The sequence below is a fragment of the Ochotona princeps genome, chromosome 6 (assembly GCF_030435755.1).
Source record: "Ochotona princeps isolate mOchPri1 chromosome 6, mOchPri1.hap1, whole genome shotgun sequence".
Classification (NCBI taxonomy): Eukaryota; Metazoa; Chordata; class Mammalia; order Lagomorpha; family Ochotonidae; genus Ochotona; species Ochotona princeps.
In genome coordinates, this window is record NC_080837.1 from 45,536,876 (window position 1) to 45,550,320 (window position 13,445).

The 13,445-nt window shown below is 44.4% G+C and overlaps 1 protein-coding gene across 1 annotated transcript; it reads right to left on the minus strand.

The window, feature by feature from the left end:
* Window positions 1–4,529: 4,529 nt before the first annotated feature.
* Window positions 4,530–5,490, minus strand: LOC101527895 (olfactory receptor 5AU1). The gene has a single exon (XM_004584898.4). The coding sequence runs from the start codon at window positions 5,473–5,475 to the stop codon at window positions 4,540–4,542; it is 936 nt and encodes a 311-aa protein (XP_004584955.4). The 5' UTR covers window positions 5,476–5,490; the 3' UTR covers window positions 4,530–4,539.
* Window positions 5,491–13,445: the final 7,955 nt, after the last annotated feature.

The window sequence follows — 13,445 nt, forward strand, 5'->3', positions numbered from 1 at the left end:
AAACTAAGAATCAGGAGCTTCCTCTGGGTCTCCCACACAGGTGCAGGGTCCCAAAACTTTGGGCCATCCTCGACTGCTTTCCCAGGTCACAAGCAGGGAGCTGGATGGGAAGCGGAGCTGCTGGAACAGAAACCAGTGCCCATATGAGATCCCAGCACATGCAAGGTGAGGACTTTAATACCTAGGCTACCATGCCAGGCCTGGTCCTAATAGATATATAGATATATATATCTCCCACGCCATAGATATATGTATGGCGTGATTCTTCACAATGATTCAAATGGCACCACGACTTACCTGTGTGTTATCCTCTGTCATCAGCATCTTTTGGTTGTTCCTTTCCTATTCTCTGTGGTGTAGATATTGTTGGTAATGTCAGAAAGACCTGCATATATCCCAGTGATAAGGAAAAGAACCATGTATGCTTATGTGTAAGGTAGAGGGTTGAAGAAACCAGACAGTAGGGTGTGAACTAGCTTAACAAAGAGTGTGATATTAGAATGATCACCATTCGTGACCTGAGGAAAATGAAGAATAAACTGTTGAAGTTCCAGGCTGAATGGGCCAAACAGAAGCTAACAAACATGACAAAACATTGCACAAAACTAAAATGATGCCCTTGATCCTGTACTGAAAGAATGGTTTCATCAGAGTCACAATGAATGCATGCCGTTTAATGACATGGAGCTCTGCCGTGATGAACAGAAATTGAAGGCGCCTGTGACTATTCATCAGGCTGCCTGCAGGATTTAAGGAAAGACGTGGAATTAAATTTTGAGCATTTTGAGTATTGAAGCATCTGCAGATGGTGGAGTGGTGGAGATATTCTCTGATAGGTTTGCCAAGGTCATCACTGATAGAAATCTCATGCCAAACAAGTCTGTAATGCTGATTAAAACACAACTGCTTTGGTATTATTGCTTCACATATACGCTGACTACAGCTGATGAGGTAGCCCATACATGAAGTAATTGTGCTGGAATGTTCTAATACAGCAAGGAGAGAATTTAGGCTGGGCATTTGGCGCGGTGCCTAGGACACGGCTTGGGAAGACTATCCCGTGTAGAAGTATAAAAGTCCCTGGGTTATTTCTTAATTATCCAGAAATATAATAAGTCATCTGGAAAGAACTAGAAGAACCAGTGTAGATGGTTGTAACCTCCAAAGCAACAATTTGAAAATCTATAGAAGAAAATAACTTTTTATGAAAAAGATGGGTTTAATCAAATTGATTTGATAAGCTATGGATTAATAAAAATAAAAAATAAAGAACCATATTTTTATTTATTTTTTTTAAAGATTTATTTTTATTGGAAAGGCAGATATACAGAGAGGAGGAGAGACAGAGTGGAAGATCTTCCATCCGATGATTCTCTCCCCGAACCATATTTTTAAATGTTAATTTTTAATGAATTGCAGCAATATGGAGAGAGACAGGATTTTCATGCATTAGTTTACTACCCAAATGCCCACAAATGGCTCTGAATGGGGCTGGTTCTGGGAGCCAGAAATGCAATCTAGATCATCTACATGGGTCACAGGAATCCCATTCTTTGAGCCAACACCACTACCCCCCAGGGTCTCCATTAGCAGGAAGCTGGAATTAGGAGCACTACTGAGTATCAGACTCAGGGACTCTGATAGGGAATGTTGGCATCCCAAAGAGTGTCTTAACTACTAAGCTAACTGCCCACTACCAAGGTCTAACTTTTAAAAAAGAATCAGTATCAGGTAGTTCTATGGTTATATTGTTATTTTTTTAAAGGTTATTTGTAAAGCAGACAATAAAAGAGAGATTGGGAAAAATAGAGAGGAAGTTTCCATCTGCTGATTCACTTCCCAATCAGCCAAAACACCTGGGATTGGGCCAGGTTGAAGGCAAGAGCCAGGAACTCTGCCCGGGTCTTCCAGGTGGGTGGCGAGGGCCCAGGCACTTCAGCCATCCTCTGTTGCTATGCCAGATGCATCGACAGACAGCTGGACCAGGAGTGGAACCACTGAGATTTGAACAAGTGCTTCCATATGGGATGTTAACACAATAAGCAGTAGCTTAAGACAAAACACTGACCTCCATGAACATAATTTTTGGAGAACAAATATTTTTATCTCACCTGTTAACACTGTGGAAGAGAAGAAAGAACTGAGATACAGTTTGTTAAAGCAGCTTCTCCTCAATACAAAAATATAATAAAGATAAGACAAAACAACACTTTGTATGTGGGTGCCAGGGGTCTAAAAGAAACATCGGCATATCCAACTCAACAACCATTAAAAGAAAGCAATTTCATAGCCAAATAGGATTTCAGGAGACAGAAAGGGTTCAAAATTAAGAAATGCCTATGTTCAATTCACCGTGGGAACAAAATAAAGGAGGAAGACTATTTGATTATCCTGAGAGCTATTGGAAAGGTATTTGATAAAAGCGAGCAGCCATTTTTAATAATATCAGCTGATGTTTATTAAATGTCTTCTGTGTGTCAGGCATAGTTCTAAGTGGTTTGCTAGCATTAGCTTAATTAATTCCCCTAACAACAATTGTAATCCTGCCATTATTCTATTTTACAAAAGAGGAAACCAAAGCTCATCAAGGTTAAGTAATGTCAGATATTTCAGAGATGATGAAGACAGAATTGGAACCCAGGGTGAGCATCTCTGGAGCTGACGTTCTTAGCAGCAACACTGCACCGCCTCCAGCAACATCTCTAATTAGCACTAAAAGGAAGTCATCACACCCAAATATGATCAACATGAATAATTGGAGGCTAACAGTGAGCCTTACAATAAAAGGCACAGTATCATTAAAATTCAGAGGCAGTTTTAGCTTTTGGGATCCTTGTGAGGATGCACCAATGTATAGCATGACTCCCCTTCTCCTGACTTTGAGTGGTTTAGGAAAGGAATGAAATGTCAAAAGAGGGAGCAAAGTATCATCTCTGTATCTTTGCTAGTGGCTGCATTAGAGTACTGGATTGTGTCTGTGGGAAAATGTTCTGTATGACACCAAGCTCCAGGCAGCTGGCTGACTTTGCTGACTCAGGCACAGCCACGCTGCACCAAGGCAGTCCTCCTCCCCTTGTGAGAGGCCCAAACTGCACTTGGCTAGTTTATTCCCCAACAAACTTACCAAGAAAACCAGTCAGTGTCCCAGGGGTGAAGTGAATAACTGGATACAGAAAGCCCAGGAATACCAGGCTTATTTGAGCTTCCACACATGACTCATTTTGGGGAAATATATTTAACTTAGGCAAATATTTAGTACAGTGGTTAAAGTACCACGTGGGATGTCTGCATCAGTGTGTGAGAGTGGGTGGGTCACAGCTCAATGCTGATTCGGCTTCCTATTAATGCTTTCCTGGTACGCACCTGGGTTCAAATAATTGGGTCCCTGTCAGGCATGTGTGAGATGTGGAATAAATTTCAAGGTCATGGCTACAGCCTAGTCTAGCCATGCTTCCCTCAAGGGCATTTGGAGAGTGAATCAATGAGTGGAAGATAGCTGTATCTCTCTCTGTCTCAAATAATTTTTTTAAATTAATAAAATAAAAATGTTGGGCCTGGTGACGTGGTAGTCCTCGCTTGAACACGCCGGGATCCCATATGGGTGCCGGTTCTAATCCCGGCAGCTCCACTTCCCATCCAGCTCCCTGCTTGTGGCCTGGGAAAGCAGTCGAGGACGGCCCAATGCATTGGGACCCTGCACCCGCTTGGGAGACCCGGAAGAGGTTCCTGGTTCCCGGCTTCGGATCGGGGCACACCAGCCCGTTGCGGCTCACTTGGGGAGTGATTCAATGGAAGGAAGATCTTCCTCTCTGTCTCTCCTCCTCTGTGTATATCTGGCTGTAATAAAATGAATAAATCTTTAAAATAAATAAATAAAAATGTTTACTTTTCAATCCAATAACAACTTATATGTGAGCAAGAGAAAATTAACAGACGAGCTATTATGCTGAATAGTACAAGAGATCTTTGACTCAGAAAGATTAAACAACTTGATCAAGTTTATCCAGTTTGAAAGCAACCCAGTGAATATTTGGCCAGGAAAAACGTAAACAAAGGTAATGGTACATCACAGGAGCTTTGGAGGTCATTGTTATAGCATCATTCAAATAATTTAACAATCAAAAAAAGCTTTCTAGATCAGGGAGCCAATTTTTGCAAAGTGGAGATTGTAAAGAAGAGGAAGGATATCCTTGAGCAGCCAAGATCTTCAAGTTTGTTAGGTAGACAACTTTATTATAAAGAGTAGAAATGTCAGTTTTTAATAATAACATCGCATATTCACGAACTTGGGAATATTAATGAGGCATCTGAACAAAGGCATGGCTTAATGTTGGTAACAGTCCAACCATGCAACAAGCAGACGTTTCCTTCTTACTTCTCAGTCCTGTGGCTGCAGAAGCAGCTGCAGACCCGAGGACACGAGGACACGAGGACACGCCTGTTTTGTTCCCAGGTGAGCAAGGGAAGATACCCAGGCTGCACGCACAAGGTAAAATCTCCTAGGATTTATGAACATAATGTAGCAATGAGTTAAGAAGATCACCCTGCTGATTTCCTGCTCCAAATTTTTCTTAAAGCATCCTTCACATCCTTGTTCCTCAAAGAGTAGATTAAGGGGTTCAGCATGGGGATCACCACTGTGTAGATTACAGCAACAGTGCGGTCTTGGGTCAGGGAGTAGCTGGACTTAGGCCGCAGGTACATAAACAGTGTTGTTCCAAAAAAGAGGCAGACCGCAGTGAGGTGGGAGGCACAGGTGGAAAACGCCTTGGACCTACCCTGGGCTGAGTTCATTCTCAGGATAGTGATGAGAATTAACAAGTAGGAGATCAAGATGGTGAGGGTGCAGCTCAAAAGGTTGAAACCAGCAAAAATAAAGAGCAGGATCTCACACAGCGAGGTGTCCACACAAGACAGGGACAAGATGGGGGGTCCATCACAGAAGAAGTGAGTGACCACATGAGCACCACAGAACTCCAGACTAAAGATACAGCTGGTGTGAATCAGAGAGTTGAGAAATCCCGCGGTGAAGGAACCCAAGATCAGAGAGGTACAGACCCTGGGCGACATGACCGTGGGGTAAAGGAGTGGGTTACAAACAGCAGCAAAGCGGTCATAGGCCATGGCAGCAATAAGATAGCACTCACTGGTGGCAAATCCCGCATAGAAGAACATCTGAGCCATGCAGCCAAGATACGAAACCACCTTCCGCTTGGCCAAGAAGTTCACCAGGGTCTGGGGGACAATGGTTGAAGAGTAGCAGAAATCCAAGAAGGAGAGGCTCTTGAGGAGGGAGTACATGGGCATGCGCAGAGCGGCACTCACGTGGATCAGGAGGAGCAGGACCAGGTTCCCCAGCAGGGTGAGCGTGTACATGCCTAGGAACACTACGAAGAGAAGTCTCTGCAGCCAGGGGTCGCTGGTGAGACCCAGGAGTTCAAACTCGCTGCTTCTGCTCAGGTTTACCTCTCCCATACTTTTCCAATGTTCTGGTATGTGAAGAGGGCAACACTAGAAATGAGGCTGAGCTCTGGGCAGTTCATTCACTCTGGTTCTCTACTAAAGACAGCCTTCTGAAGGTTAGCCTTACCAAACAAGCTGGACTTTGTCGATGGAGCGAGTCAGCAAGAGTGCCTTCTCTACTTGGGTGGTTGGTTGATTTGTATGTATTCTTGAGCCACAATGGAAAATGTAAAACAAAGGTAGACAATTTGGTCTCTCAGGAATCATCAAATATTTGGAGTACTGAAACCTTCTCATGCCACTGTTTTAAATATGCTTGACTTTGAGGACTTCCTAGCTGGATTTCAAGAATGCCTGGCCTCAGAAAGCCTGAGTCCTATGTATAGTGTGCCCCATATTTACAGAACGCAGACTGCCAAGATTCAAAGCCAGGTGTTCACCCATAACTTGCTGGGCAACCTTGAGAATGTTACTCAACCCCTCTGTGTTGCAGTTTTCTGATCTGTAAAATAGAAATCATAGCACCTACCTAAAAATATGAATGTTAGCATCTAGTGAAATGGTCTGTGTAAGGCACATGAAATGTTTTGGCTCATTGAAAAAGTGGTGGGAATGCTAGTTATGATGATTCTCACTGGAGAGGTAGATGTGATATATAAACATACATGACGAACAAGATGAACCAACTCTAGCAGACAACTTACCATAGTGACATGTGCCAAGCCTGGTGAACTTAACAGGACTTCAGAGCACTGAAGGTGATTACCTGGCATAAGCTTTAAACTGGCCCCGTGAGCACCTGCCAGCCACTGCTGTGGGTTCCAGAGATGACAAGAGCTGAGGTTGTGGAGAGATGGGGATGTTGGAAAGGGCAAACTGAGACCTTGCACTTGGAGAAATTAGCAAGGGGGATATAAAATCACTATTCATCATGTAGGGAGAGAGGGTGCTGGGGGGAGCAGCTTGGAAGGATCAGCCACCCCCGAGACTGAAGCCCTGTAAAGCCACCTCTTCTGTCCAGAAAGGGAACAAGCTTGTAGATGCATCACTAACCACCGTGCTGTCCTCTGCCCCGTTGGTACCTTCACCATCCCTGTTCTATTCATCTCTCCATGCTGGAGCTTGTTAAACACGCTGTGCTGTTCAGTGAGGATTCTCAAGTGGGGAGGCTCTGAAGCCAGGAATCATGCCTGAGTAGCCCTGCAAAGGACAAAATGGAGTCACCTCCTCCAGTAGAAGATGATGGAAAGATTCAGGAGAGGAAAGAACTGTGTTTAGCAACGCTTCAAATGAATCCCATTGGCAGAATGCCCAGAACCATCAGACTACAAAGCAGAAGAGTCTGGACATAAAGCTAACTAAATTTAGCTGTCACGTAGCAAAAGGAGGCACCGTCTGTTGACAGAATGCTGTGACTAGTGACAAGACAAAAGCTTTTAGTAATACCCAGAGAGGTGATATGCTCTAATAAGACTAAGGCACTTAAAATATGAGTGCAAAATGTAACACAGAGCTTTTAGAGCTCATGGAGTACAATGTTAGATTGATTTCATGTCCCTCAGATACAACATTCAGCTACCCTTGACCCAACACTTTTTGATTCATGGTATACTCTGATATCGTTGAATGTGCAAAACCTACTTTGGAGTTATAATTAGTGTAGGCCTCATTGGTGTAAAAAAGTCAGTTCAGCCTCGAGGAAGAATTACAGATCTCCAAGAAAGGGCTGCAGAGCTTCAAGGATGGAAATAGTCACAGGCGTTCCAAGAATGTCGAGGGATGTTTGTTGTGGCTGGTAAGAGTAGAGCAGAATGTCTCTGACGTGGTTTCATATCTTTCCTCAATAGTCTGTTCAGTTTGGGGGATGGTCAGATGGCTCCGATTAGAGAAGCTTACAAAGACAGAGAAATGTAGGATTGTGTCCAATGCTTGGGATGGTGCAGAAAAGGCAGAGAGCTTACTCCAGAGTGGGTAAGGGTGACAGAGAGATAAGGTAGGATGGTGGATAATAGAGTGGATAGCAGGACAGGGCCTCTAGATTTATTTCTCTCTCTTCCCCTTCCTACTCTTTCTCTTCTATGATATGCACCGAAGTCAATATTTTTCAGAATAGAGTTGGAGATGGAAGGTAGAAACTGGTAACAGTTTTTTCAAAAATATTGGGGAAATCACTGTTTCTATTGGGTGCAGTTTGCTCCTGTCAATACGGAGGAAGAAAGTGTAAAGGTCGTCGTCTTCTACGGGAGAGTGAGTTAGGGAGTGGAGTGGTTTTAGGAGTGACGACAGCGCCTGGCGCGATGGCTCAATGGCTAAATCCTCACTTTGCAAGCACCAGGATCCCTCATGGATGCCAGTTTTTGTCCCGGCTACTCCACTTCCCTTCCAGCTCCCTGCTTATAGCCTAGGAAAGCAGCAGAGGGTGGCCCTAAGCCTTGGCACCCCGTACTCATGTGGGAGACCCAGAAGAAGCTCCTGGCTTCTGGATTTGTATCAGCTCAGCTCTGGCCATTGTGGCCATTGAGGAGTGAAGCAATAGAAGATCTTTCTGCTTTTATCCTTCCCTCTGTATATCTTATTTCCCTTGCCAATTAAATAAATCTTAAAAAAAAAAAAAAGGAGTGAGAGCACATGCCTTGGGCCTGTAGAAGAGGGAGCAGGCAAGGGGTGCACTTGCACTGGGTTCCTCACCCTCCTCTGAATAAGTATTCAGAATAAGCCACCAGAGGCAGCAACCAGGAGTGTCCTTGTGATAGATGCAGATTTCAGGTCCCAACTGCAGGAAATTTGGTCCAACTTTGGTTCAAGATTACTTGTTTCAGAAGAACCACAGGTGTTGGCCCAAAGTTGGAGAAACACCGAGCCATGAAGTACTTGCAGGCGCATACAGATCTTTTTTCTGAATCCCATGTGAGTATCCTTTCCTAACTTTCTAGAATTCTCAGTGTCCTAGGTAGTCTGCCTGTGGGTACAGTGGTTGTCCTGGACATTGTCTTCCTTCCAGAAGAAGAGCGGTAGTTTAGAGTTTCCAGACACCTAGGGACTACTTGATCACAATCAGAGAATGTCCTCTTTCATAGGAAGATGTTTGGGAGCAAACCATTTAGTCCCAGCAAAACATATGGGTTGGTGGCAGAGCTATTGCTCTGATGGCCAGAACGCTTCAACAGAAGAACAAAAAAGACACAGCCGGGTCCGTCGCCTCCATTGACTGGGTTGGGGGACCAGAGCCACCACTGATTTGAACCTCTCACGTTGTTGAGAGAAGTGAGGCAGCCTCGCTCCCTATGAGTGCCTCAAAACTCATGTTGTGCTGGCAAGACACACCCAAGAGCCATCTTTATCCCATGAGCAGCCTACCAGCTCACAACTGGGGGAGATGCTGTTTGTTGACAAAATGCTAGGCAGGTGAGGAAGTGACAATAATTGGCTCCGGGTAGACCCATTATAGTGTTTGCACAGTTACTGGCATCTCTAAGGGTCTCTACCCCTGAGGAATCAGGTGACTGGGAAATTGGGATTTTAGAGGAATGGGTTTACCCAGACACCTGTCAATCTCCTGATCATTAGCCCCAAAGGACTGCCTCTACCTAACCCTAAACTTAACACTCAGATCAGTAGTATCTGTATTTCCCTTATATGCAATTACCCACTGTGCACTCGTGCCTTTATTGGAGCTGAGGACCTTCCTGGTGCTTGTGGTTCAAGTAACCTTAGCTTCTCCTGCAACAGATGATGCTTGTGAGCAGACATTCTGCCTCTCTTTTGGAGTGGCAGCTGAGGCGACTCCCTCTCGCACTGGCCGATGCAAAGCCCAAGGAAGGAGCCAAGGCTGAAAACAATCATCCCAAGAATCTGTAAGATGGTTCTGAAGATGTCATTGAAGATCAAGTGGCACGCACTCCTTAGCAAACCAACAAATGGGCCCGGCGGTGTGGCCTAGCGGCTAAAGTCCTCGCCTTGAAAGCCCCGGGATCCCATATGGGCGCCGGTTCTAATCCCGGCAGCTCCACTTCCCATCCAGCTCCCTGCTTGTGGCCTGGGAAAGCAGTCGAGGACGGCCCAATGCATTGGGACCCTGCACCCGCGTGGGAGACCTGGAAGAGGTTCCTGGTTCCCGGCATCGGATCGGTGCACACCAGCCCGTTGCGGCTCACTTGGGGAGTGAATCATCGGACGGAAGATCTTCCTGTCTCTCCTCCTCTCTGTATATCTGACTTTGTAATAAAATAAATAAAATCTTAAAAAAAAAAAAACCAACAAATGCATACTGAAGTGACAGGGTTGGTCAGTGAGCTACTTAATCAATGAAATAGACACACCCACATAGCTGGATGTGGAGGGTGAAGCTACACTTGATGTGTTCCAGCAGCAGACGGGGTATCTACCACAAAGAGACCCTGACACTGCTTTCAGAGCTCTCCGCTTGCAGACGAACAGCACATTTGCAATTAGAAAACAGTGATTGGCTTGCCTCACATCCTGACTGCTGTAGCATTTTCTGTACTTCAATTTTTCCCTTTCACCATTCCATATTGTACATAAAGTCACCAGTGTATGTGCACAAGTAGACTGCATGCTTCCCTCTTTCTTTTTCTTTTTTTTTAAGATTTATTTATCTTTATTACAAAGTCAGATATACAGAGAGGAGGAGAGACAGAGAGGGAGGTTTTCCATCCGATGATTCACTCACCAAGTGAGCCGCAATGGCCGGTGCTGCACCGATCCAAAGCCGGGAACCAGGAACCTCTTCTGGGTCTCCCACATGGGTGCAGGGTCCCAAGGCCTTTGGCTGTCCTCGACCGACTGCTTTCCCAGGCCACAAGCAGGGAGCTGGATGGGAAGTGGAGCTGCCGGGATTAGAACCGGCGCCCATATGGGATCCCGGGGCATTCATGGCGAGGACTTTAGCAGCTAGGCAATGGCACCGGGTCCTCCCTCTTTCATCCTCCTCTTCCTCCTCCTTTTCTTCTTTACAAAATGGGCAATAGTAGTTTGGTTGAAATAGAATAAAAATGGAAGGGACAAAAAATGCTGGTTCTTTGAAAATATCGGCAGCATATTAATTCAGCTCTCAATTTTATACTCAAGTAATCTGTCTCTCATCGTTTTAATAAACAATACAATAAAAATCTTTGCATGTATTGTGGGAAGATTTTAATATTCTTCAACTACCATTGCAAAATTAAGGACAATTTTATAATTCTTTTGTACATGGTTATTACATGTAAGGAATTCTGTCTTTAAGTAGGGATAAAATCCTTTTTTAAAGATTTATTTGTTTTTATTGGAAAATCGAATTTACACAGAGAAGGAGAGACAGAAAGGAAGATCTTCCATCTGCTGGTTTACTCTCCAAGTGACCACAACACCCACAGTTGAGCCGATCTGAAGCCAGGAGCCAGGAACCTCTTTCAGGGCCCAGTGCCATTGCCTAGCGGCTAAAGTCCTCGCCTTGAACGCACCGGGATCCCATATGGGTGCCGGTTCTAATCCCGGCAGCTCCACTTCCCATCCAGCTCCCTGCTTGTGGCCTGGGAAAGCAGTCGAGGATGGCCCAATGCTTTGGGATCCTGCACCCGCTTGGGAGACCTGCAGGAGGTTCCTGGCTCCTGGCTTCGGATCAGCACAGCATCAGCCGTTGCACTCACTTGGGGAGTGAATCATCAGACAGAAGATCTTCCTCTCTGTCTCTCCTCCTCTCTGTATATCCGGCTTTCCAATAATAATAAAATTTAAAAAAAAGAAAGCACTTGTTATAAAGCTTCTTATCAACAACAAGAAGCATGTAATACAGGAGTTCAAGAAACTCAAGGAACATGTCACATTGGAAATGAATCAAATGAAAGGTGATGTATTATAAATTAAGAATACAGTGGAGCAAATTAAAAGTAGAGTGAAGAGTCTCCAAAATAGAATGAATAAAGCAGAAGAAGGAATCTCTGAATTGGAAGATATTTCCTGTCATCGGGGGAAACGAACGGAAGCTGGAAGCAGAGCTGAGTCAAGCTAAAAGTATTCAAGAATTGAAAGACACTATTAAGAGGCCAAATATAAGAGTTATAGGTCTCCCAAAGGTACAGAAAGAGAAGCTGGGAATAAAGGAGTATTCAGTGAAATGATAAGGGAAAACTTCCCTAATATAGAGAAGGAATTTGGAAACAACATTCAGGAGGGGCACAGAACTGCCAACAGGACTGACCAAAAGCAATCTTCACCAAGACACATGATAAGCAAGTTCTCATCAATCAGACATAAGGAAAAGATCCTTCAATGTGCACATGAAAAAAATCAATTAACATGTAAAGGAAAGCCAATTAAATTCACAGGAGATGTCTCACAGCAAACTCCACAGGCAGGAAGAGAATGGAGCGACATATTCCAGATTCTAAAAGCAAAAAATTCTCAGCTCAGATTAACATACCCAGAAAAGCTTTCCTTTGTCTTTGAAAGTGAAATATAATTCTTCCACAGTAAAGGAAAGTTGAAAGAATATGCCTCTTCCAAACCTCTCCTACAAAGGATACTTAAAGATGTTCTCTTGACAGAGAAGAGGAATAGCACCCACAAAGCCAAAGGTAAATGTGAGTCCCAGTAAAATAACAGACTAAATCAAAACAACCCATTGCTAAAATGACAGGACCAAATTAACACCTATACATATTAACGCTGAATGTAAATGGATTAAACTTATCAAACAAATGTCATAGATTAGTAAACTGGATTAAAAACAACCCATAGGGCTAATTCTGTCAAACCACAGAACCACCTGGATAATCCGGGAATGGAACTGGCCTAGAAGCGAAATAGTGGGCACCTCCCTCTTGGGTTACCACACCCACGGGAGGGCAGGAAAACTAGGACAAGGGCAGGGGTGGCTAGACAGAGAGGCACCCAACAACATCTGTGAGGGCTGGATAGTGGAGCTGGTTAGATGAAACTAAGGTTCAATATCCATTGACATGTACGAGTGCCAAATGGGATGTGGGACAGACTGGACTAGTCAGCTATACATACTGGCAAACCAGGGTAGAGGGTGGCCTGTTGGGGGTTATTGTGGGTCACTCCAATTAGGCTGCAGCTCCCACTGGTTTATGTGAGGGCCGAGTACATGCTGCGCGGAACCAGGCTGGACTGCAACACCCATTGGTTCCAGTGGAAGACAGTGCTGGAAACAGAACCAACCCAGCAATTGCAACCACCAGCTGATTGGGGCAATGGACTGTACCAGGCCGTGTACTTGCTAGCACATACAAGAATCTGGTCTGGGATCACATCAGACAAAGTTTCTTTGGGGATCTCCCCAATCAAACTGCAGGACTCAGAACCGTAACCAAGAGAAGACAGAAGACAGAACAAGTCAATCAACCACCTCAGCTATATGTTGGCAGCAAAATACTGGGCAAATAGAGACTCTATGATGGACTGTCAATCAGTGGATTCTTCAACAACCTCATCGTGCTTGTAAGTGGCAAGATTGGCAGCGATTCATAACTGGTGATCTATCAAAACCACTTGAGCAAGTATTTCAGAGCATGCCCCACATCCGGGACCTGGGGTGGGTGGGAAACTGGGTGGGACTTCTCCCTCAATATCTCCCTTTACCTCAGAAACATGAAGGAAGCAATTTGTTTTTGTTTTTTTTTTGTTTTTTTTGTTTTTTTTTTATAATCAATTTTATCGTATTGTTGTTGACAATCTTTACATAGTTAACTATAGTTGAAGGAAAATCAAGAAAGAGAAAAAAAAAAGGTTCAGGGGGATAGGGAGGTGGGCAATGCTATTATGTCCATATTGTTTCCATCATGTATCTGAGGTAAAAGGGGATATTGAGGGAGAAGCCCCACCCGGTTTCCCGCCCACCCCAAGTCCCGGATGTGGGGCATGCTCTGAGATATGTGCTCAAGTGGAGTTAATAGTTCTCCAGTTATGAGTCACTGCCAGTTTCGCTCGATGAGGTGGTCCACTGATTGATATGGTCCATC